The following is a 25,726-nucleotide window of genomic DNA, read 5'->3' as shown; positions in this document are numbered from 1 at the left end:
GCTGCGAGTCAGTGGTCACATGATGGTTTGTGAGTGCGCACATTTACTGCATAAACTTTTAGAATATGTTTGCCCACCTGAAAGAAGCGTTATGTGCACTTCTGACTTTCATGGTCCAAGTACAGACCCTTGTGTCCGGACTGGCCACGAATCTCTTGACACTAACTCAGCAGCCACGTAGACATATGTGTTGAGTGTTCATGAGACCCGAGGCCGATAAGAACATCATGTTTCCTACTCGGACCATGAATATTTGGACATAAGAAATTAGGGTGAAACCAGAAGTGCGGTTGGCCAGTGGGTTTCATAAATACAGTAGCCTCTTGGCTATGAGTCCTTTGTATCATTTCACTACTCCAGTTAGCCAAACAGTAATGGGGCAACTTTATCACAAGTGTCTAGCATAATACTTTTGTATTAGTTAGTCTTTGTTGTCCATAGCAACAATTCACAGTGGAGCTTTAATTTTACCAGAGCTAATTGCTTGATATGGGGATGATAGACAGTTTTCCTTTGTGATGGTTTTGATAAATGGCCTAGTGGGTTTTTTTTGTACTGTTTGTTACTTTCTTCATTGTTTGTTTCTTTTTTTCACAAATTCTGCTGACTAGGCTTAAATATAATATTAAAATCATACATAAATTCTTTTCATTAGGTTCCTTTGATTTTCCTTAATAATATAGCCTTGATCTCCACAAGCTAGACATTTTTGCCTACATTCTTTCGTCTTTGGTAGCAGCTTCCACTTATTGAACAAAGGCTTTCATTGTATATGTATTAATAATGTTGTTGAGGTCGACGTTGGAAGGAATTTAGAGATACTATTTGCTTATGCGACATTTAATTATTTTGAATAGGGTTACAGGACACATCAGTATATTATTACAAAAGACATCTTGTTAGGAGTTGTATGCGCTTGTGGTTTACTCTGTGTCCTCATGAGATGCGAGTTCCGCTTACAAGACACTTTCTGAGTATTTGTTCCTTACAGCTTCATTTGTTTGTATGTAACTGTCTCATTTAACACATCAATATGACTCTGCAAATCCTTAGATGACTCACATGTTTGCTGAGTTGTGTAATTTATATAGGAAAGCATTGCACATGACTCATTACAAAGGTGATGCTTGTTTAAGGTAAATCATTCTATAAGGAAATAGCTGACTTAAAGGGAACCTGTCACCGGGTTTCCCCCATATAAGTCTCTCGGTACTTACCTGCAGGCAACCTATGATCCTCACAAAATCTCTTTGTCTACTCCCCTCTTATCTCCTCTTCCAACGATCGCATACAGGATTTCTCTCGTATCTCCCCCTACTCTGGAACTCTCTACCCCAACATATCAGACTCTCGCCTACCGTGGAAACCTACAAAAGGAACCTGAAGACCCATTTCTTCCAACAAGCATACGACCTGCAGTAACCCTTTTTCCACTCTACCGCTGCATGACCAGCTCTACCCTCCCTCATCCCTTGTAGACTGTAGCCCTCGCTGGCAGGGTCCTCTCTCCTCTTCTACCAGTCGGTGACTCGTTTTGTTCAGGATTATTGTACTTGTTTTTTATTATGTATTCCCTTTTTCACATGTAAAGTGCCATGGAATAAATGGCGCTATAATAATAATATAAAGTATGGCCAGCACTTGTAAGCCCTCTGTTACAACATACTAGAGTGCTGTATATTTGTCTCGAATCCACTCTGTAAGGCATAAAAAATAGGCTTTATTATACTTACAGACAAGTTTGTGTGGATGACCCATCCTACTTGATCCACACAGTGACCTCCATCACGCTCCTGCACAGGCACACTTCTCTTTGCCGGCTCTCGTAAGAAGATAGGAGGCTCCGGATCTAGACCAGCAACACCCATTGGACCAGACCACGTCATGTGTGAGCATAATAAAAGCTATTTTTTGTGCCTTGCAGAGCGGATTGGGGACAGACATGTAGCATACCAGAATGCTGTAACAAAGAGCTTACAGGTGCTGGACATACTTTATATGGTGAAAACTTGGTGACAGGTTCCTATTAATACTTTGAGACTCACATAAGGGGATAAAAAAAATCAACCGATTTCTTACAGAAAATAAAACGATTTTTAATTTCTATTGTTACCCATATGCAAACCGTATGGCATCCATTTTTATACATCAGCAGTTTCAAGACGTAATATAATTTCAAATTTTTTTTTTTAATTTAAATAGATTTTTATTAAGAATAACATTACATTTTACATATTATTTTCTCATGTTCCATGCAAAGTTTTCTCAATTTTAAAAGCCCCACCATTCCCAACAAGTCCCACCCCACCCCCAAAAGACAGCTCATCTCTTTTAGTATCGCCTCTATCAATAATACTTCGTGAATCTTTAACCCACTTAATCCACTTAAGACCGCATATTCAACATTCAGTTTTCACCGAACACAGGCCCTTAACTTTCCCACCCCTCTTACCTGCCCTCATCCCAATTCAAATAATTTCTAAAGGTAATAATGGCAATGTATCCGTAAATATCAGATGCTATACTGATCAGTATTAGTATTTTTTGCACACCCATAGATTTGAATAGGCAACGCTTATCCAAACAACGGGAGAAACTATTGCATGGTGCAATTTTTTTCATGAATACATTTGGTCCGTGTAAAAAAAAAATGAATAAAAAGCGATCATCTGAACAGCTCAATTGAATAACATTGGTCCAAGCGTTGTCTGTTTTTTCCATTTACAGCACTCGGACAGAAAATACAGTTGTGTGAATGTAGCCTGAGGGTTCATGTTACAGTACTTTCATAGAATTCACTGAGCAGATCTTCTAGTACTAGTTTGCCATTGGTTAATTTGGCATTATGTATCAGACCAATCTGTAAAAAAATCATATTTTAGAGCGGTACATAGCTCTTATGGAAGTCTTCTAATAATAATGAACTTAAATGATTGCATTGCTGCCCTCTGCCTTTGGCATCTGCTATGTAAAATGTAATGGCGGATTTCCAAACTCGTAGCTGGAGACTGCTATCACAAATCACATGTGACCAGCAGCCACATACCCACTAACATTTCAAATATCAAGACTAGTACATCTGCAGCCTTTCTACCATAGAGATGCAACACCGATCTGCCAAAATACATTTTTTTACTGACTGTAAAGTTCCTTAAGGCGCATTTTTAAAGGCCGATAATCGTTGAATGCAAACTCATACAAATTTTTGTTCCCAACATTTGGCCCATGTAAACATGTCGGCAATCGCCAGTGAACGAGCAGAACGTTAGTTCATTAGGTAATCGGATCTTTTATGACGACATAAACGTAATCATTGTAGGGATCATATGGGCACCAATACTGTATATATGTACATAGTCAGTGCTTATAAATAAACATTGACAATTTAATTTAAGGAAATTTTATTTTGGGGCAACATAAAGAATCCAATTACCCCATGGATTAATATTTTACTCATTTTTTGGGTGATCGCTTTCATTTCCTACAAATGATTTTTTGACGATTATCCAGACATCCAAATACAGATAAGTGTATATAGATGCCACTTTAAGTGACCACCCCTCCGATAGCCATAGCTTAGTGATCAGAAAGTGTGCATTTATAACTGTATGACTGTTTGATCTTATACAATAAAGCATTGATATTAGTAGGAGACGAGCAGAATCATTGCAGAATATGTTTGGATTTTATTTTATTTTTTTCTGAATTATATTTTTCACAAAAGCTTAAATTTACTTACGGTACTCACAGACTAGAATGGAACTTTGGGTAATGGTTTTAACATTTTTTTCTTTCAAGTTTAAACTTGTTGGCACTGAGGTATTTTCTTAGAAATGTTCTACACCACGTACAATATCTACTTATACAGGTGCTTAGTAGAGAATGCCAGTGAAAAAGCAGAATTTATGATAAAAACTGGTAACTATATGAGGAGTTAGATTAAAAAATAAATAAGACGGAGAAATTTAATTTGACAGTCTAATAAATAAAACAACTTTTCATATTTTTTTATATGTAATTTAATATAGATTTATCTCTTTTTAAGGTGCTGGGGAAAATCTAGAAAATACAATGACTGCTTTCCAACAGTGAGTATACTATATATGCTAGTACCAGAAATTGTGTTTTAAAACAAATTTATTTTCATTGTAATTTAAAAAAAAACGGGATTTCTTTTATTCAGTTTTCTTTTTCTCATGTATTCGCTGCTGAAAAACTATACCAAACTGCACTATGTTAACGCAGAATAAAGCTCACTCTCAGGTTTGTCAAAGTTAGAATGATTTTTAGAAGTACAAGGAAGAAAAGTTTCAAGTAAATAAAATTCAAAGTGCTGTGTCATGAGGAGAGGCACTATACAAAAAAGGTATACTGTGTAAGAAAGGGGTGGCAAAAGTTCTCAAGTCAAGAATCTTGACTCTGACAGATTGAGAAGGATACAGCTCCTCACTGATTGGCTGCAGCTGTCACGTGACACCCCTGGACTTGAAGAATGTTTGTTTCGCCATTTTCTAAGACCCACATGGAGTTCTGTGTATTTTTTCAGCCTTAGGCTACTTTCACACTAGCGTCGGGAAAGACCCGTCGCTGTGCGTCGGGCCGACGTTCCCGACGCTAGCGTGGTCTCCGCCGCACAACGGGGGCAGCGGATGTATTTTTCAACGCATCCGCTGCCCCATTGTGAGGTGCGGGGAAGTGCGGGGAGGTGGGGGCGGAGTTCCGGCCGCGCATGCGCGGTCGGAAAAAGCGGACCGTCGGGAGCAAAAAACGTTACATGTAACGTTTTTTTCTCACGACAGTCCGCTACCACACGCCCAAGCGTCGCAAAACGGACGCGACATTTGGCAATGCGTCGCAAATGCGTCGCTAATGTTAGTCTATGACGAAAAAACGTATCCAGCAAGAACTTTTGCTGGATGCGCATTTTCGGCAAAACGACGCATTTGCGACGTATTGCAGTTAACGCTAGTGTGAAAGTAGCCTTAGCTGATGGTTCTATTGATACCATTTTGTGGTACATATGACATTTTGATTGCTTTTCATTGTATTTTTGGGAGGAGGAGTGGTAACCAAAAAATGGCATTTTTATCTTATTGATTTTTTTTTTCCAGTAACTTATGCATTTATTAATTTTATAGTTTGATATATATCTAAATATTTTTTTTTTTATTTCTGAAGTTGAAAAGGCAGGGTACATTTTTCTATATTTTACTTTTTTTATGTTTTTAAATCTTTTTAACTTTATTTTTCAGTCCTCCTAGCGAGCTTATACAGACTGTAATGGTGCTCACAGAGCCAACGTATGCTCTGCCGTGCATCATCTTCAGGTGTGTACACCTACTGGAGGTGAATACTCAGACGTGGTAGACTGGATATGAGTGTCCGTCTCCATAGGCATACACGGCCTAAAGTGATGCACGTTCACCATGCCGGCACCATTTATAGTCTATAACCGCCTCGGTGCGTACGCCCAAAGTCCGCTTTGCGGGGAGTACAAACATAAGCCCCAATGGGTCCACCAAATGGATGCTTGGACGTAACGTGAAAGCCCCCTTGAATTTGCGCTTGACAAGCTGGGAAACACCCTCTGGCAGCTATATTGTAGGCCATACTGATTGTCCAGGTTATATGGGAATAACGCACAAACACAGGAGCTAAATAGACACAGTAAAGAAAGGGAGCTCCCAACTCGTTATTAATGAATATTAGATACCATTTATATGAAAATAGCCCAGAGAAAAGAGAGCTTTTTGTCTATTACTGCAAGAACTATGTAAATAGTATTGTTAGCTGTATGATAGTCTATAAAGGGAATTGCATATAGGTTTCCATCAATGTCCAGAAACCCCTTACATCAATCATGGTGTAACGATTAGAGAAATCTCTGATATGGAGCATAGAGGAATATCATTGGTATCAAAAACCACCTGCTAGGTTGAATAGACAAGTACAGAATCCGCATATAAGTGTAGGAGGAATAGTCTTAGTACAATGACAGTACATAGATATACCCTACATAGATATACCCTAGGGCTACATGTAGCCAAATACTCAACCAACTCATATAATAGAACGTACTGCTTATCAAAATGGTATTACCTGAGACGATGACACTGAATAGAATAAATAATTGAAGGCCATTGACATGAAAAAGTCCTGCTAATCCGACACGCGTTTCACCACGTTTAGCTTCTTCATTGCGGTGTGTGATGGAATGGTTAGTACCTAGTAGCACCCCCTTTTTCAAGTCTTACAGCTTGTAAACACTTTTTTTAGCCAGCCAAGGGTCTTTCAATTTTTGTTTGAGGGATTTTCATCCTTTCTTCCTTGGAAAACAGTTCTGTGAGATTCTTGGGTGTTCTTGCACGCACTACTATTTTGAGGTCTAACCAGAGATTTTCAATAATATTTAGATCAGAAGACTGAGGGGCATTGTAAAACCTTCAGCTTGCACTTTTTGAGGTTGTCTATTGTGCATTTTGACATGTGTCTAGGATGATCATCTATTTGTAGAAGCCATCCTCTTTTCAACTTCAGCTTTTTTACAGATGGTGTTATGTTTGCATCAAGAATTTGTTGAAATTTCATTGAATCCATTCTTTCCTCTACCCGTAAAATCTTCCCCCAGGCTGCAACACAACCCTAAAGAGTGATTGATCCACCTCCATGCTTAATGGTTGGCGAGATGTTCTTTTCCTGAACTTCTGTGCCCTGTTTTTCTCCACACATACCTTTGATCATTGTGGCCAAAGAGTTCTATTTTAACCTCTTCGATTCACAGGACTTGTTTCCAAAATGCATCATGCTTGTTTAGATGTTCTTTTGCCTACTTCTGACGCTGAATTTTGTTGTGAACACAAAGTAGAGGTTTTCTTCTGATTACTCTTTCATGAAGACCATGTTTGTACAGGTGTCTCTAAACAGTATAACAATGTACCACAACTCTAGAGTCTGCTAAATCTTTCTGAAGGTCTTTTGCAGTCAAGTGGGGGTGCTGACTTGCCTCTCTAGCAATCCTACGAGCATCTCTTACAGAAATTTTGCTTGGTCTTCCAGACCTTATTTTGACCTCCACTGTTCCTGTTATCTGCCATTTCTTAATTATATTTTGAACTGGGACAAGGGCAACTCGAGAATGCTTTGCTATAATAATAATAGACATACTGATAGGGAATTCAGATTGTCAGCCCCAGCGGGGACAGTGATGATAATGTGTGCAAACTGTAAAGCGCTGCGGAATATGTTAGCGCTATATAAAAATAAAGATTATTATTATTATTATTAATAAACTTTATTTATATATCACCAACATATTTCGCAGCGCTTTGCAGTTTAACAGTTCATACACAAGTCATAAGTAACAACGTTAAGAATAATACAATAATTAAGGTAAAATAAGATGACCCTGCTCGTGAGAGCTTACAATCTACAATGAGGTGGGGCAGACACAAAGTACAGGTGCTTATTTGATGTGGAGTTTAATGGAGGGTTAGGGTACTGTCACACTCTGCAACTTTCCAACGATCACGACCAGCGATACGACCTGGCCGTGATCGTTGGAAAGTCGTTGTGTGGTCGCTGGACAGCTGTCACACAGACCGCTCTCCAGCGACCAACGATGCCGAAGGCCCCGGGTAACCAGGGTAAACATCGGGTTACTAAGCGCAGGGCCGCGCTTAGTAACCCGATGTTTACCCTGGTTACCATCGTAAAAGTAAAAAAAAACAAACAGTACATACTCACATTCCGGTGTCCGTCAGGTCCCTTGCAGTCTGCTTCCCGCTATGACTGAGTGCCGCCGTAAAGTGAAAGCAGATCACAGCGGTGACGTCACCGCTGTGCTCTGCTCTTACTTTCCGGCCGGCAGTCAGTCAGAGCGGGAAGCTGACTGCAAGGGACCTGACGGACACCGGAATGTGAGTATGTACTTTTTTTTTTTTTTTTACTTTTACGATGGTAACCAGGGTAAACATCGGGTTACTAAGCGCGGCCCTGCGCTTAGTAACCCGATGTTTACCCTGGTTACAAGCGAACGCATCGCTGGATCGGTGTCACACACACCGATCCAGCGATGACAGCGGGAGATCCAGCGACGAAAGAAAGTTCCAAACGATCTGCTACGACGTACGATTCTCAGCAGGGTCCCTGATCGCTGCTGCGTGTCAGACACAGCGATATCGTATGGATATCGCTGGAACGTCACGGATCGTACCGTCGTAGTGACAAAAGTGCCACTGTGTGACAGTACCCTTAGTCTCAGATAATGAATGGGCTACACACAAACACACACACACACACATAAAAGGACTTTGTTTAGGGAACGTAATAGGCAGCTCTGAACAGATGTGTTTTGAGGGAACGTGTAAAACTGTGTAAGTTGTGAATAGTCCTAATTTCTTGGGGTAGAGCCTTCCAGAGGATTGGCGCAACTCGGAAGAAGTCTTGGCGCCGTGAGTGGGAGGTAAGGATTAGTGCAGAGGTTAGTCGAAAGTCACTTGCAGAGTGTAAAGAGGGGGTAGGCTGATAAACAAAAATGAGGGAGGAGATGTAGGGGGTGCCGCACTGTGAAGAGCTTTGTGGGTGAGAACAAGCATTTTAAATTGGATCCTATAATGAATGGGCAGCCAGTGCAATGACTGGTAAAGAGCGGATGCGACCGATTAGTATCGATTAGCCAGATCGATGACCCTGGCTGCTGCATTAAGGATAGACTGGAGAGGGGAAAGTCAAGTGACGGGTGGCCAATTAATAGAGAATAACAGTAGTCCAGGCAGGAGTGGATCAGGGCAACAGTGAAGGTTTTTGTTGTTTTCATGGTGAGAAAGGGGCAGATTCTAGAGATGTTCTTTAGGTGTAAGCGACAAGAGCGGGCAAGAGATTGTATATGGGAGGTGAAGGAAAGATTGGTGTCTAACATAACACTCATCTTCTTATAGCCTTCTCGTTCTTTTTGGGCCTCCATCATTTTCATTTTCTGAGTGCTAGGCAGCTGCTTAGAAGAACCCATGGTTACTGTGTTTTGGCACAAGGTTAGAGAAGACTGGGTCTTTATAAACCTGGAAAATCACCTGGATGCATCACCTGGCCTTTCCTAACGATGATAGTGAACAAGTCATAACCTTAACAGGCTAATTAAGGTCTGAAACCTTGGTCTTGGTCTTCTGTATGTATACAAAGTCAAAATATATATGTAGAATTTTTTTCTTTATAAATGTAGTCCCTGGAGAAATTTTTGGCTAATCCGTCAAATCCGTTTACTTGTTCAGTTTTGCTTTAGCTGAGTATAGGAATTTTGAACCTTGTAGTAACATTGTGAAAATGATTTTCGACCCTTGGGATTGGGTAAAACATGCCTGGAACCATTGTTGATAATCTCTTCTATTTTTGTAGTTATTACGTAATAATAGCACATGCTTGAGGGGAATTGTCAGCATTAAACTCTAGGGATGGTACTGTTTCTAAGTATGACATGCAAGAGGCACATTTTGGGTTGAGAATAATATCTTCCTGAGAGTTTCCACCCCTTGTCTTTCTAATTAGCAGAGTGGCATGGTATAAGAGCCTAATGGTGTCCTAGAGCCGCCAACCAGTGGCAAGAGATGCACAAAGTGCTGCGGGCTTTCTGATTACACTGATTACACGTCTTTCTATCATCGAGTTGATATTAATAAAAGAGCAGAGCAAGCCTTAGGATAGATTGTATTATAGATATTTTGTAAGAAAAAGTGTCCCTAGGTGATTAAGAACATGTTTCTTATTCCTGAACAGTTCTTCTGCAAAGAATATTTCTTCCTCTGTTTGATCCACTACAAATATGCCAGCATATCATTTTATAGAAAGTGTATCTACATAACATTCACCAGGGACCTCCATGCCACCAGTTGCATTTAGTCGCTTGATGGAGTGTGTAGAGTCATATAACATCTGAATTGCACCCCCATTTTAATGTATATTGCATGCTGGGCTTTTTTGGGCCGGTTTTGGAATCAAGTACGACTAAATATACTTAGTATCACTATAATGTATATCGCTCACTGAACGGAAAGAGCAAAATGCAGAAAGAGAGAAAGTGGATAAAGATAGGCATAATTGATTGGCATATTTTACGGAATTTAGCATGTCTTGTCCATTAAGATATTAGACAGTTTTTTGATTATGAAAAACCTGTCCATTATGGACGTGACTTTTTGTAGGAGGAAGTTCCATTTCTCCCATGAGTAGGCAAATTGTCTCTTAAGAGAGGAAGATGACTTGAACCCTAGTCAATATCGGCCCTACTAGACATGCCACATGACTTGGGATACAAGCCAAACTAGAATCTCAATTTTCAGAAATGGTGGAGGGGGAGTGGAAGAGTTTTTTTCCTCTTCTCAGCGCAAAGCATGAGATCTGATTTGGCTGTATGAGAGGCCTCTGACTGGGGTCTAAGGGAGAGTGACATGCTTGACTTGCCAGGGTAAGGAGGCTTATAGGCCAAGTAATTCTTCTCTAGGAAATTAAATATGCAGATTGTCACTTCAGAAAGGAAGAGGACTTGAATCGACCCTTTAGTGAACGTGGCCACATGACTTAGGATAAAAGCTAACCAGAATCTCAATTTGCAGACATGTGTTTCAGGGTGTTGTCCCTCTTCTCTGCAAAATATGACAAAATATGAGATCTGATGTGGTGGTATGAGATGCTTTTGACTGGGGTTTAAGGGATGTTTCTCTTTATGGAGAGTGACGTGCCAGGGTAAGGAGATTTATAGACCATGCAAAACTCCTCTGGGAAATTAAATATGCAATTTGTGTTTTCACAGATTTGTTTGGCCACTAGGAGTAGAAATGTGGAGGAAATAGAAGAGACAAATTTGAGTTTATGTGAGTTCTGGTGTTTCTTGGGGCATGAGAGCAACCCAGAGGTTATGCCAGATAATGGCCCTCGAAGAGGTTGTGAATTATTCAATAAATTCTGAATCAGAATAAAAATTATCTTAGGAAAGGTCCACCAACTATGCAAAATGTCCCTAGGGTCAGACTTTATACAAAGAATCAGGCTAACAATGTTATGTTTAGCTGTGCTTTTAATGTGTATTAAAGGGGTTGTCCACTGCTATGATGTGTATGACTTACCCTTAGGATCATATCAGAATAGTAGGGGTCCAACACCTGATCAACGGTTAGTAGTTCCATATGTGTCCGGATGTAAACCGCTTACGAAGTAGACAACACCGCTCTGTATTGTTATTGGAGAAGGCGTTTGGTGGATTTATCTGTGACTGTTGCTAGGTTTTGAGTGTGTGATTATTCCCTTTCTTCTCCTACTTTGGTTTAACCCCATCCTCCACTCCCCAGTGTTTACCTCTGTAGTTTATGTTTGTGTGTATATTTGTATGATTGATATTTTCTTTTATGCCTGTGCATATTATCTTGTTAGTCTGGTTGGTGTTTTGCGGTACACTACTACTCCCCTCTTCTCTTGGTGGGGGAAGGGTACAGACTGAGGGCGGATTCAGGAGCAAAGGCAAGGTACGTAGCCTCAGCATCTTCACCATCAGAAGTAATACGGGAAACAGGGCGAGCTAGGGCGCCCATAGCGTTAGGGACAGGGAAGGAATCTCTAGTCCTGGGACACTGAACAACAGAGTCGTGACCTGTTGTCTTTGTACTTAAACAGTTAGTCATTTACCAATTAGCGTCACTAGTAATCCTCCTTTTTTACTTTGAAGCTCTGTTTTCTCTGCCCTCTTACCCTTTTCTGTAGTATGAGACTAGCCCCTTTTCATCCACATGTCTATCAATGTACCAAAATGCCAAACTACTGTCCCTTACATTGCCAGTGACCCCTGACATACATGGGAGGGCGAGGCAGCTTCCCGCAATGTGCAGTGATATAACTGCATCGCCCTTTACCCCTGAGGAAGCCACACATTCGGTGGCGATACATGTGAGGTCTTTCCTCCTCTGTTCCACCTTGTCCCGATTTTTAGGTCCCTCTCTTCCTTGTATACTTTGGTATTTTTCTTCACAACCTTATGACCTCTGGTCCCATTTGAGATGTTTGTACTTATGTTTAGTTTTGTAATTTATTAGGTGGTCGTTCTTTCTGTGCAGGGCAGGTTACTTTTTGTTTATCTTGGAAATGCCATACCACTTGGATGCTATTTTCGGTGTCTGCTTTGTTATGGGCACCTTTTTCCATGATTTATAGATTTATTCTTTAAAAATCCACACATTTATTTACATTTGTGTATCACTTTCCAAATACTTACCATCATCCTGTGTGAACATTGTTTGAATTGTTGTACATTTTTACTGAGATTAATGGTGTTATGAATAGTATTCTGTGTAAATAGTATTCTGTATTGTGATATATTTTGCATATGGGATTCCTGTCTATTGCTACATTTTGGACATTGGAGGAGAGGTGTTAATCCTACTATGGACACACCTGGTGCATTATCCTGTAGCCTTTTGTTTTTTTTTTACATGTTTTTATTTGTGTGCCATTAGTAGTTCTTGTATGAAATAAAGAATTTGTATTCCTTATTTTGATGATCCCAACATCTTTTGCATACTCCTTTTTTCTTTCATTACGAACATTTGTGATACGCTGCTGAACAAACTGCTAATCGTCCAGGTTCCCTACTCCTCTGGTATGGTTTTTAGGGCATGTTTAGTAAGTGAACAAATTAATAAGTGCTCGATACTTACAATATAAGGGAAATAATCGTGTTTTTCGTGCTTCAACATTTCCCATTAAAAGATGGCCATATATTAGGCTAGGTTCACATTGCGTTAGGGCAATCCGTTAAGCGCATAGCGCTAGCGGATTGCGCTAACGCAATGTATCTATAGGGATCGCGTTTGCCGATCCCGCTAGCGCAGATCCCCGATCTGCGCTAGCGAGGAACGGACCTCGGGTGCACCTCGGAGGCTGCAAGCAGTGTCCGAGGTCCGTCAGAAAATAACGGCACATCGCTAGCGCGTGCCGAAAATGGCATGCGCTAGCAATGCGCTAGAGATCAGATTCACATTGCCGTCAATGGGTGCGCTAACGGACCCGTTGCATGGTGTTAATTGCGACAATTTCACCATGCAACGCAGTCCGTTAGCGTTAACCCATTAACGCAATGTGAACTTAGCCTAATGAATATCAGATGACCATTTCCTGACTGACTAATCACTCATGGTTGGATTGTCAATTTGGACAACTATGTCATATCTTCAAATGAGAAATCGCAAATCGATTTCTGTCATTATTTGTGGCATAGTCTCGGCTTTTATCAATGAGATGCAGATTTTCTTGTCACTGGACAGCTTAAAATATCCAACAGTGGAGAACTTTTCTACAGCTATCTGTTGTCAGTCAGTATTTGTAGTCAAGTCGAAATAAAGTGCAAAAAAATGATCCAAACCGGTTGTTCAACTGTAGATCACCACCAAAATGGCCAACCTTACTATATGGAGTTAATTATCCCGGACTGTCTGACCTGCAAAGACAATAATTGGTACAACATGATAATATGGATCTGCATCAGTAATTACCTGTGGTATCCTACTCTGCATTGAGCAGGGGTTGGACACGATGACCCCGAGGTCCCTTCCAACTCTAACATTCTATGATCTCTAGGTCAGAATTAATATTAAGATCCTCAGTGAGTCAGTTATATAGATATTGATAATATACATTATCCGTTAATCTTTTGTTGCTATGATGATCATAGACTATGCAAGAGAAAGTTTTACTCCGACAACTAACAGTATTTTATATTTGTACCTTACAGTGCGGTCAACCTCGGAACAGATATGCTGGAACTTGATTGCCATCTCACAAAAGATGAAGAGGTTGTGGTGTCTCATGATGGTAACTTGAAGAGGTCGACTGGTGTTAATGTCAATATATCAGAGATGAAATACAGTGTGAGTATTTAGATATTGATGTGCTCACTGTCTACTTTCACCATTTTAGAATTACTGTAGGTACATGTCAGTGTAATCTTTTGTTGGTCTTAGATTATCAACTTGGTATGATAATCATCTAAAATGGTATCATTAATTAAAAATATACAATAGGAAAAACTATTATTTCATGAGCGAACTATTTAATGTGACTCATAGTATCCTATTTATTAATTATTATTAATTATTTTCCTGCTTTTAAATGTTGTACAGAAACATACTACATGATTACATGATTAAGATTATTAAAAAAAATCAGCCAAAAAATACATTTTTTATTTGACCGATTTCCCTGTTCCTTTTACACACCTCCATTTACACAATATATAAACTTATAAATATACCATTGACTTTATTTCCCATTATACAGATTTTGTGTTTCTTCGCAAATGTTTGCAGATGAACTGTTTTCTGTTTGGGCCTGCTGCAGACCACATGGAAATCAAGCAGTGGTTGGGTATTGTGACTTGTTCCAGTCTTTTTTCCAAAATGTTTTGCTGCTTTGCTGGATTTCTTTTTCTTAATTGACCACTTCACAACTGCTGATGGTAAATATACGTCGGCGCTTGTTTGGCTTTGTGCAGCATCTACGTAAATTTACAGTGAGCGGTCATGCAGGGGTAAGGTTCAGGATCATGGTGTTAATCACCACCTTGGACCTTCGATCATCGGGACCATCATCAGCTGTCTTATCTTCTAGATGTCGCTATCAATAGCGATGTTGGCATTTAGAAATTTATGATAGTGAGTGTGGAGCCGAGGGATATCATGGCAGCCGGAGGTCAAATAATAACCTCCTTGTCTGCCAGCTACGGTGGCCTGATAGACCCAGTCTCAAGCAAGATCTAACAGATGATCTATATGTGTAAAGCTAACAGGTGTCATGCATTGCAAAAAGTTAAAGTCTTAGAAAAACATATCAATATCCTGGGAATCGGAATAAACTTGTTGAACATACAGGTCCTTCTCAAAAAATTAGCATATAGTGTTAAATTTCATTATTTACCATAATGTAATGATTACAATTAAACTTTCATATATTATAGATTCATTATCCACCAACTGAAATTTGTCAGGTCTTTTATTGTTTTAATACTGATGATTTTGGCATACAACTCCTGATAACCCCAAAAACCTGTCTCAATAAATTAGCATATCAAGAAAAGGTTCTCTAAACGACCTATTACCCTAATCTTCTGAATCAACTAATTAACTCTAAACACATGCAAAAGATACCTGAGGCTTTTAAAAAATCCCTGCCTGGTTCATTACTCAAAACCCCCATCATGGGTAAGACTAGCGACTAGCAAGAGGGTAAGACCCAGAAAGAAATTTCTCAAGAAATAGGCTGTTCCCAGAGTGCTGTATCAAGGCACCTCAATGGTAAGTCTGTTGGAAGGAAACAATGTGGCAGAAAACGCTGTACAACGAGAAGAGGTGACCGGACCCTGAGGAAGATTGTGGAGAAGGACCGATTCCAGACCTTGGGGAACCTGAGGAAGCAGTGGACTGAGTCTGGTGTGGAAACATCCAGAGCCACCGTGCACAGGCGTGTGCAGGAAATGGGCTACAGGTGCCGCATTCCCCAGGTAAAGCCACTTTTGAACCATAAACAGCGGCAGAAGCGCCTGACCTGGGCTACAGAGAAGCAGCACTGGACTGTTGCTAAGTGGTCCCAAGTACTTTTTTCTGATGAAAGCAAATTTTGCATGTCATTCGGAAATCAAGGTGCCAGAGTCTGGAGGAAGACTGGGGAGAAGGAAATGCCAAAATGCCTGAAGTCCAGTGTCAAGTACCCACAGTCAGTGATGGTGTGGGGTGCCATGTCAGCTGCTGGTGTTGGTCCACTGTGTTTCATCAAGGGCAGGGTCAATGCAGCTAGCTATCAGGAGATTTTGGAGCACTTCATGCTTCCATCGGCTGAAATGCTTTATGGAGATGAAGATTTCATTTTTCAGCACGACCTGGCACCTGCTCACAGTGCCAAAACCACTGGTAAATGGTTTACTGACCATGGTATTACTGTGCTCAATTGGCCTGCCAACTCTCCTGACCTGAACCCCATAGAGAATCTGTGGGATATTGTGAAGAGAAAGTTGAGAGACGCAAGACCCAACACTCTGGATGAGCTTAAGGCCGCTATTGAAGCATCCTGGGCCTCCATAACATCTCAGCAGTGTCACAGGCTGATTGCCTCCATGCCACGCCGCATTGAAGCAGTCATTTCTGCCAAAGGATTCCCGACCAAGTATTGAGTGCATAACTGAACATTATTATTTTATGGTTTTTTTGTTTGTTATTAAAAAACACTTTTATTTGATTGGACGGGTGAAATATGCTAATTTATTGAGACAGGTTTTTTGGGTTATCAGGAGTTGTATGCCAAAATCATCAGTATTAAAACAATAAAAGACCTGACAAATTTCAGTTGGTGGATAATGAATCTATAATATATGAAAGTTTAATTGTAATCATTACATTATGGTAAATAATGAAATTTAACACTATATGCTAATTTTTTGAGAAGGACCTGTATATCCCCTTAAAACAAACAATTTTATTATAAATTTTTAAAATTCACCACCCAGTGCTGTTTTAGGCAAAAAAAGCCTAAAGAAAAATTAAAAGACCAAGGTCTAGCGCATACCCTGCAATAGCCTCTTCTGTCACCTGCCTGGCTGTGGAGGTTGGCACCCTGATGACGATTTTTTGGCGCCCCCACTCACCGTGGACTAACCTTCTCTGCCCTGAATCACCCTATACTGCAGGTGTGAAAACAATATGCATAAGAACAGAGATGAAAAAAGCAAAAAAATGGTAAAAAAACCCAGAAAAAACACAATAGAAAAAATATAGCAAAACCAGAGGCAAAAGCAGGATATTAGCTATAGCCTATGTGAACTCCAGCCCCTTTTATAAATATTTGCTAAACACCAATGATTGGCAATGGGTATGCTATCAGATATGCCACATAGAATTTTTTGGCATCAGTCATTCCAGCCTATACCACACATGCTCATAATACTGCAGATTGTCTAGCATAAAAATATGCCCGTATATTAGACCAAAACCTGCAGTTAGTATCACACACCGCCCAAATAGATAACCAGGGCCAAGTAATAGAGTCTCTCAGTGGTATAAGTAGGATTGTGGTTTGCTTGTCATAATATATTGCACCTCGCCTCATAGCCTTAGCATAGATAACTGCATTCAGCATAGATAACTGCAATTATACCATATACACTTTTGTAGTATGGACTATCTAGCCACAGATACACCCGCTCAAAAGGGGTTGCCCCCATATATATAGGGCTAACAGCTGCAACAATAATCATACAGAGCCCATACAGAGCCAGGGCTGTCCAGTTAAACAATGGTATAAGCAGAATGGCGTGTTAACTTATCATGGTATACTGTGCCTCGCCTCAATGCGTTTCCCCGTGGTTCGGTTCATCAGGAGGCCCGTCAGAGGATTCTCAAATGTTAGATGCCATAGATGAGTAGCATGACCAGCGGTTCATACGGGTGGAATTAAATACCCCCGTTCATACACATGCTCCAATCAACATTGCCACCAATAATCATGGCCAAAAAAACTGAGTGATTAACTATTTACCTGCCAGACCCAAATGAATAAATGTACAGATATGCCATGCCTCACCGGCGTCCATGTACCGCTACCACGCAAATGCGGAAGCAGTACTGACGTCACCAGGTGGTTGCTGCCGGTTAGAGGCCAGTGCGCATGCGCATTAATAGGCACAGACTGGTTGCTATTGCATTTCAATGTAGCTTGCGGTCCGCATGGACGCGCATGACCGGAAGTGTTATAAGCGCCCCTGACAATACAGACGCCCGGAAACAAACGGCTGATACACAAGGTACTGAGCCATGGTGTCCGCAAATCATATCCCAGACACCATGTCCGGTTTCATTGTAACTTGCGGTCCATGTGACTGCGCATGACCGGAAGTGCTCCAGGCGCACCTAACAATGCAGACACCAGGAAAACAAACGGCTAATGCACAAGGTACTGAGCCATGGTGTCCGTAATAGTCACACATATGCACTGTATAGTATCGCCACGTACACACAGATCCATAAAAGCCAAGTCCCTGAGCCAAGATGAGCTGACCAGACCGCTAATATTTCAGTAGTGAAAGAATGAATTCATTCTACTGTATCCAATAACCTTTTGTATTATTCCTCTGTTTCGCAACTAGGCATATATTATAGCTCACTGGTGTAAAATAATCATGGAAAGGCAGAATAGGTTTACAGAAAAACAGATATAATGTCCATTACGGACATGAAGATCCTAATATATCATTACAAACAATGTGTCACATGTACAAACATGCTCAGGAAAAACATGTCGCTTTAAGGATAGACCCATTAACCTCCACATTCCATACAGCCTTAGACCCTAAAAGAGACCACTACAATACGAAACAGAAAACAGACAGACAACAGTGAGGAGAACTCTCAAATAAAACACGCATATGAAAGATATTCATTCAGGCCCTTTGGGGACAGAGATTGCAGTCTATACATCCACTCTGTTTCTTTGCGCTGGATAGCCTTGTCTAAATCACCCCCTCTTGTTTTTGGTTTCACTATTTCCACCATACTGAAAGTGATCTCTTTTAAATTGCCCCCATGAACCTCATTCATATGCCGGGCTATCGGGGTGTCCCTCTTATTTCTAATATCGCCCACGTGCTCACCCACCCTTACCCTCAATTCTCTAGTTGTTTTACCAATGTAATCCTTCGGGCAGGTGCACGTGGCCTTGTAGACTAACCCGGTAGATTTGCAGTTTCCAAAATCTCTGATTTGATATTCCCTGCCGTTTGCCGCACTACAGAAGGTTTTACATTGTGTCATCAACGAGCATCTAGAACAATTACCACACCTAAAGAAACCATTCGGTTTTCTGTCAAGCCATGTTCCTTCCCTACGGGGTTTCTCATATAAGCTATGAACCAAAGAATCCCCTATTGTTTTACCCCTTCTGTACGTAATACTGGGTTTAGGAGATATATAATTCCTTACATTAGGGTCCGCCAGCAAAATACCCCAATGTTTTTGAAACACTTGGAAGACCCTCTCAGACTGTCCGTCAAAAGTACCAATCATCCTGACAATTTTATCAGATTCCTCCCGATCTTTTTTATATAGGAGGGACTGCCTATCAACAGCGAACGCTTCCCTAAAAGGACCATCCAATGTCTCTTTGGGGTATCCTCTTGCCCTAAATCTGCCATACAGATCCTCCGCCTGTTTTCTGTATACCCCCATATCAGAGCAGTTCCTGCTCATCCGTAGGAACTGCCCTTTAGGTATTCCTCTTTTTAGGGGAACTGGATGATGGCTGGTCCATCGTAACAAATTGTTAGCGGCCGTCGGCTTACGGAAGGTACAGGTTTCAATCCCCCCGTCCTGTCTCTTCGAAATTGTCAGATCTAAAAAGTTGATACTATATTCATGGTACTCAGATGTAAATCTTAAACCAAGATTATTAATGTTAATGTCCTCCACAAACCTAGAGAAGTCACTAGCAGAGCCGGACCAGAATATCAAAATGTCGTCAATATATCTGGCCCATAAATTAATAAATGGGCTTCACCATGCCTCTTCATTTCCAAACACAAAGGTTTCCTCCCACCAGCCCAGGAAGATATTAGCGTATGTAGGGGCACAGGGGCTCCCCATTGCTGTACCCCTGAGCTGGTGGAAGTACTTCCCATTAAACAAAAAATAATTATGGGTCAGGACGAACATCAGGAGATCTTGGATAAAGGTATTGTGTTCACCACATTCCACTGCTCTAGTACTTAGGAAATGTGCCACGGCTTTGTTGCCAAACTCATGTGGGATAGAACTATACAGCGCCTCAACATCTATTGACGCTATAAGTGTCCCATTCCCCAAAGTGATCCCCTCAAGCATTGACAGCAAATGTGAGGTGTCTCTAACATAGGATGGAAGTAAAGTGACAAATGATCTTAAAACTCTGTCCAAGTACACCCCACTATTTTGTGTTAAGGAATCTATCCCTGATACTATAGGACGCCCTTTTAAAGGCACTAGGCCTTTGTGTACTTTAGGTAGGGCGTAGAATGTGGGAATCACAACCTTATCGGGTAACATAAATTTATATTCATTCTCTGATATTAACCCTCTTCCTTTAGCTTGATCCAAAATGGCTTCCAAAACCTTCCTGTATTCCTTTGTGGGGTCCTTAGATACAATTTCGTATGTATCATGTTCATGGAGTAAGGCATGACACATATCTAAATATACTGAATGGTCCATGATGACGAGGTTGCCCCCCTTGTCCGAGGCCTTTATGATTACATCTTTGTTTCTTTCTAACCTCTTTAAAGAGTTTTTCTCGCCTTCCGTCAAATTGGATGCCCACTCATAGGTCTCCCTTTTGATCTTAGATAGATCTGTCTCAACTAGCTTCATAAAAATATCAACGCTAGTAACATCATTTATAGGTGGCATCCTAGTACTCCTATTTTTTAGGTCTGTAAAGGGACCCTTTCCCCGTACCTGGTAGCTCTCATTCAGTAATTCTGTTAACGCACGCCAGCTCTCAATATCCTCCTCTGATACACCCAACCTTCTGCAATTTTCAATATCATTCTGCTGAAAAAATAGTAGGGACAAAGTTTAAACCTCTCCCCAAAAGGGAATAATCTTCCCTTGATAACACATAGGATGAGAGGTTAATGATTTCCCCTTGCCCTACATGACTCTCTTCCTGAGATCGTACCCCCCTAAGAGGCCCCGGTCTAAAAAAGAGGAAGAGGACTGAGGCACTGCAGAGGAGGTAAATGCTGAGGGCATAGCCTGATATGATCTGGGCTCTCCGCCCCTGCTTCTGCGTCTGCGCTGAAATATTTGCGCCCGCCATCTTCCTTGTGGCTGTCTACCCCTCCCCCGAGTTATGGTGAGGTTATCAACCCTTTCGGTATCTGAGGTATCTATGTCTGATGATGACACCTCCGGCGCAATGTTACTCTGATAGTCGTACGCTCTGTTCTCCTTAAATTCACTCAGATCTCGAGTGAACTGTGTATGTTTTCGATCTTTTAAGTTAGACTGGAATCTCTCGACTGAGGTTTGTAATGTATTCTCCCGCCTAACAAAGTCCGGATCTGATTTAAATTTTTGGACTTTTTCAATCAGATTGTTAAGTTTTTTAGTTGATTCCTCAAATAACCCTTTCTCCTCAATGAGAAGAAGTTGCATGAACCTCACTGAGGCTTCTATTGATTCTTTTGTCCACGCTATTAATAAATTAGGGTTAGCTGTTCTAGGTGAGGGTTGTATAGTTATTCTCAGGCCCTTAGGAACGATCTTGTTTTTGATGTAGTTTTCCAATCCCTTTATTTCCCACCAAGATTTTATATCCTCTTTGTAGGCTAGATATAATTCTTTAAATAATGTTTTTAGGGAAGGATTTTCTGAGTTCTCAGCAGATTCGTAATTTATAGAAAATACTCGATTGGCGTCTTGTGCCCATAGATCAGTATTAATGGGGTTAGACAAAAAGCTAGACATGTTTGAAGGTCATAAATTATTAGAAAAACATATCAATATCCTGGGAATCTTAATAAACTTGTTGAACATGTATCCCCTTAAAACAAACAATGGATACAGTAGAATGAATTCATTCTTTCACTACTGAAATATTAGCGGTCTGGTCAGCTCATCTTGGCTCAGGGACTTGGCTTTTATGGATCTGTGTGTACATGGCGATACTATACAGTGCATATGTGTGCAATCATGATGATTTTTTGGCTCTCTCCACACCATTGGAACACCAAATTTGAAGCTTTTTCTTTGTCCTTTGCTCCATTTTCGTAATAATTCGATACATGCTTTGCACACTATGTGTGGTGCCCAAAACTTGTCTTGGTCCCCAAGCATAACCCCAAAATAGGCAAAATACACTTTTTACGAAGTCTGTTATGTTTCTTCTATGTTTTGGCAGTGTGTATTCACCACAAATGTAACAGAATGAGTCTGGATCGTTAAGACAACTTCTTCTTGATGAGTTCATGCTTTTCACTGGAAAACAGACAACAACATAAAGTTAGTGCAAAAATCAAGCTATGAACAAACTTTTAGAACACTAATTAACACAAAACTACACTCACTGGCCACTTTATTAAGGTACACCTGTCCAACTTCTTGTTAACACTTAATTTCTAATCAGCCAATCACATGGCGGCAACTCAGTGCATTTAGGCATGTAGACATGGTCAAGACAATCTCCTGCAGTTCAAACCGAGCATCAGTATGGGGAAGAAAGGTGATTTGAGTGCCTTTGAACGTGGCATGGTTGTTGGTGCCAGAAGGGCTGGTCTGAGTATTTCAGAAACTGCTGATCTACTGGGATTTTCACGCACAACCATCTCTAGGGTTTACAGAGAATGGTCCGAAAAAGAAAAAAAATCCAGTGAGCGGCAGTTCTGTGGGTGGAAATGCCTTGTTGATGCCAGAGGTCAGAGGAGAATGGGCAGACTGGTTCGAGCTGATAGAAAGGCAACAGTGACTCAAATCGCCACCCGTTACAACCAAGGTAGGCCTAAGAGCATCTCTGAACGCACAGTGCGTCGAACTTTGAGGCAGATGGGCTACAGCAGCAGAAGACCACACCGGGTACCACTCCTTTCAGCTAAGAACAGGAAACTGAGGCTACAATTTGTACAAGCTCATCGAAATTGGACAGTAGAAGATTGGAAAAACGTTGCTTGGTCTGATGAGTCTCGATTTCTGCTGCGACATTCGGATGGTAGGGTCAGAATTTGGCGTAAACAACATGAAAGCATGGATCCATCCTGCCTTGTATGGAGCATCTTTGGGATGTGCAGCCGATAAATCTGCGGCAACTGTGTGATGCCATCATGTCAATATGGACCAAAATCTCTGAGGAATGCTTCCAGCACCTTGTTGCATCTATGCCACGAAGAATTGAGGCAGTTCTGAAGGCAAAAGGGGGTCCAACCCGTTACTAGCATGGTGTACCTAATAAAGTGGCCGGTGAGTGTATATTGAGAACTGCTCAGTTCAAGTACTAATCCAAAGAAATTAATGAGATGATGCGTCCCATTTACCAACAAGTGCTATAAATAAGATACCAAAAATCTCAAAAACTTGAGCCAATCTGGCAAAACTGATGACATATTCAGAATCAGCACCCCAAAAATACCCTAAATTCGATGAAATATCTTTGGCACCAAAAATGCTGTTGACCAGTGTTATTGTTGCTTTGTATGATTATTGATACACAGGTGTATCTGTGGCTAGATAGTCCATACTACAAAAGTGTATATGGTATAATTGCAGTTTTCTATGCTGAATGCAGTTATCTATGCTAAGGCTATGAGGCGAGGTGCAATATATTATGACAAGTAAACCACAATCCTACTTATACCACTGAGAGACTCTATTACTTGGCCCTGGTTATCTATTTGGGCGGTGTGTGATACTAACTGCAGGTTTTGGTCTAATATACGGGCATATTTTTATGCTAGACAATCTGCAGTATTATGAGCATGTGTGGTATAGGCTGGAATGATTGATGCCAATAAATTCTATGTGGCATATCTGATAGCATACCCATTGCCAATCATTGGTGTTTAGCAAATATTTATAAAAGGGGCTGGAGTTCACATAGGCTATAGCTAATATCCTGCTTTTGCCTCTGGTTTTGCTATATTTTTTCTATTGTGTTTTTTCTGGGTTTTTTTGACCATTTTTTTGCTTTTTTCATCTCTGTTCTTATGCATATTGTTTTCACACCTGCAGTATAGGGTGATTCAGGGCATAGAGGGTTAGTCCACGGTGAGTGGGGGCGCCAAAAAATCATCATCAGGGTGCCAACCTCCACAGCCAGGCAGGTGACAGAAGAGGCTATTGCAGGGTATGCGCTAGACCTTGGTCTTTTAATTTTTCTTTAGGCTTTTTTTGCCTAAAACAGCACTGGGTGGTGAATTTTAAAAATTTATAATAAAATTGTTTGTTTTAAGGGGATATATGTTCAACAAAAAGTTAAAGTCCCATTGGGGGACTAAGTAATAAAAGTACAAAAAAATGCACTGGCATATATGCAATTTTCACTCTGTAACATCCACTGTGTGCCTATTTCCGGAAAACACCCATGGAATCATAATCGTCATTACACCTGTAGATGAATTTAATTTCCAAGTTAGGTTCAGTTGAAGGGGAGTTCTGCTGTTTTGGTACTCAAGGGCTATGAAAATGGAGTCTGCAAATTATTCTAGGAAAATCCACACTCCAAAAGTCAAATAAATCAACATTTTAGTGGTCAAAATTTTATTATTTTTTCTTCACCAATCAATGGTATTAAATTCTGAGACACCTGTGGTGTCATTATACTCACTGCACCTTTAAATAATTTAATTGAAAGGTTTATTTTCGAAAATGGGGTCACTGATAGGGTTTCTGCTGTTCAGGCACCCAGAGGTGTATCTAGCCTTTCCAGCACCCGGGGCAAAGGATCAGTTTGCCCCCCCCCCCCCCCCCCAAAAAACCTTCCCCGTTTGAACCTTATCTCTATTGAAACTGTATGACCAAGCCAAGGTACATTCCTGAATCTCCATGATGTTAAAATAGATACCAATAAAAGTAAAATTAATTGAGACATCAGTAGGTTAAGTGTTTTTGAATATCCATATTGAATCAGGAGCCCCATATAATCCTGTATAAAGGTTAATAATGGCCCCATAAGATGCTCTATACAGACACTTGCCCCATATAGTGCTGCACAAACGTTATTGCCCCATAAGATGCTCCATACAGACACTTGCCCCGTTATAGTGCTGCAGAAAGGTTATGGACCCCATATAGTGCTGCACAAACGTTATGGCCCCATATAGTGCTGCACAAACATTATGACCCCCATATAGTGCTGCACAAACATTATGGCCCCCATATAGTGCTGCACAAACATTATGGCCCCCATATAGTGCTGCACAAACATTATGGCCCCCATATAGTGCTGCACAAACATTATGGCCCCATATAGTGCTGCACAAATGTTATGGCCCTCATATAGTGCTGCACAAACATTATGGCCCCCATATAGTGCTGCACAAATGTTATGGCCCCATAAGATGCCCATACAGATATTTGCCCCATTTGCTGTTACTGCGATAAAAAAAAAAATCACATACTCACCTCTCCGTCGCTCAGGCCCCCGGCACTTTCAATATTCACTTCGTTCCAGCCGCCTCCATCTTCCACCTCCTCTGCACTGTACTTCTAGGCAGAGGGCGCGCACTAACTACGTCATCGCGCCCTCTGAACTCAGCGTCACTGCAGAAGACGGACCGGCGACTGGAACGAGGAGCAGGTGAATATTGCGCAGCGCAGCGCTCCCCTCCTCGTATACTCACCTGCTCCTGGCGCGGTGCAGTCCCTGCTTCCCCAGCGCTGCTGCTTCTTCCTGCACTGAGCAGTCACTGTTACCGCTCATTACAGCAATGAATATGCGGCTCCACCCCTATGGGAGGTGGAGCCGCATATTCATTACTGTAATGAGCGGTACCATGTGACCGCTCAGTACAGGAAGAAGCCGGGGCTCCGGGCAGCCAGGGACCTGCAGGGACCGCGCCAGGAGTAGTTGAGTATAATTAGACAGCCCCCGCTCCCTGGCCCTACCAACCCCCTCCTTGGACCGCCGCATCATCAGGCGGACCGCTGGTGCCCCCCTGTTGGCTGCGCCCGGGGCACATGCCCCG

General features: G+C 41.2%; 1 protein-coding gene across 1 annotated transcript in view; it reads left to right on the top strand.

Annotated features, from left to right (window-relative positions):
* GDPD1 (glycerophosphodiester phosphodiesterase domain containing 1) overlaps positions 1-25,726 on the top strand; it is a 123,128-nt gene that overhangs the window by 43,171 nt on the left and 54,231 nt on the right. The window contains exons 2-3 of the mRNA XM_077294597.1: positions 4,046-4,088; positions 13,769-13,904. Of these exons, the coding sequence (XP_077150712.1) occupies positions 4,046-4,088; positions 13,769-13,904 (179 nt within the window). The remainder of the gene's footprint in view (positions 1-4,045; positions 4,089-13,768; positions 13,905-25,726) is intronic.

Source organism: Ranitomeya variabilis, chromosome 3 (genome assembly GCF_051348905.1).
Source record: "Ranitomeya variabilis isolate aRanVar5 chromosome 3, aRanVar5.hap1, whole genome shotgun sequence".
NCBI classification, from domain to species: domain Eukaryota; kingdom Metazoa; phylum Chordata; class Amphibia; order Anura; family Dendrobatidae; genus Ranitomeya; species Ranitomeya variabilis.
Note: the sequence above shows the minus strand (reverse complement) of the source record. Positions and strands in the feature narration are given on the sequence as shown.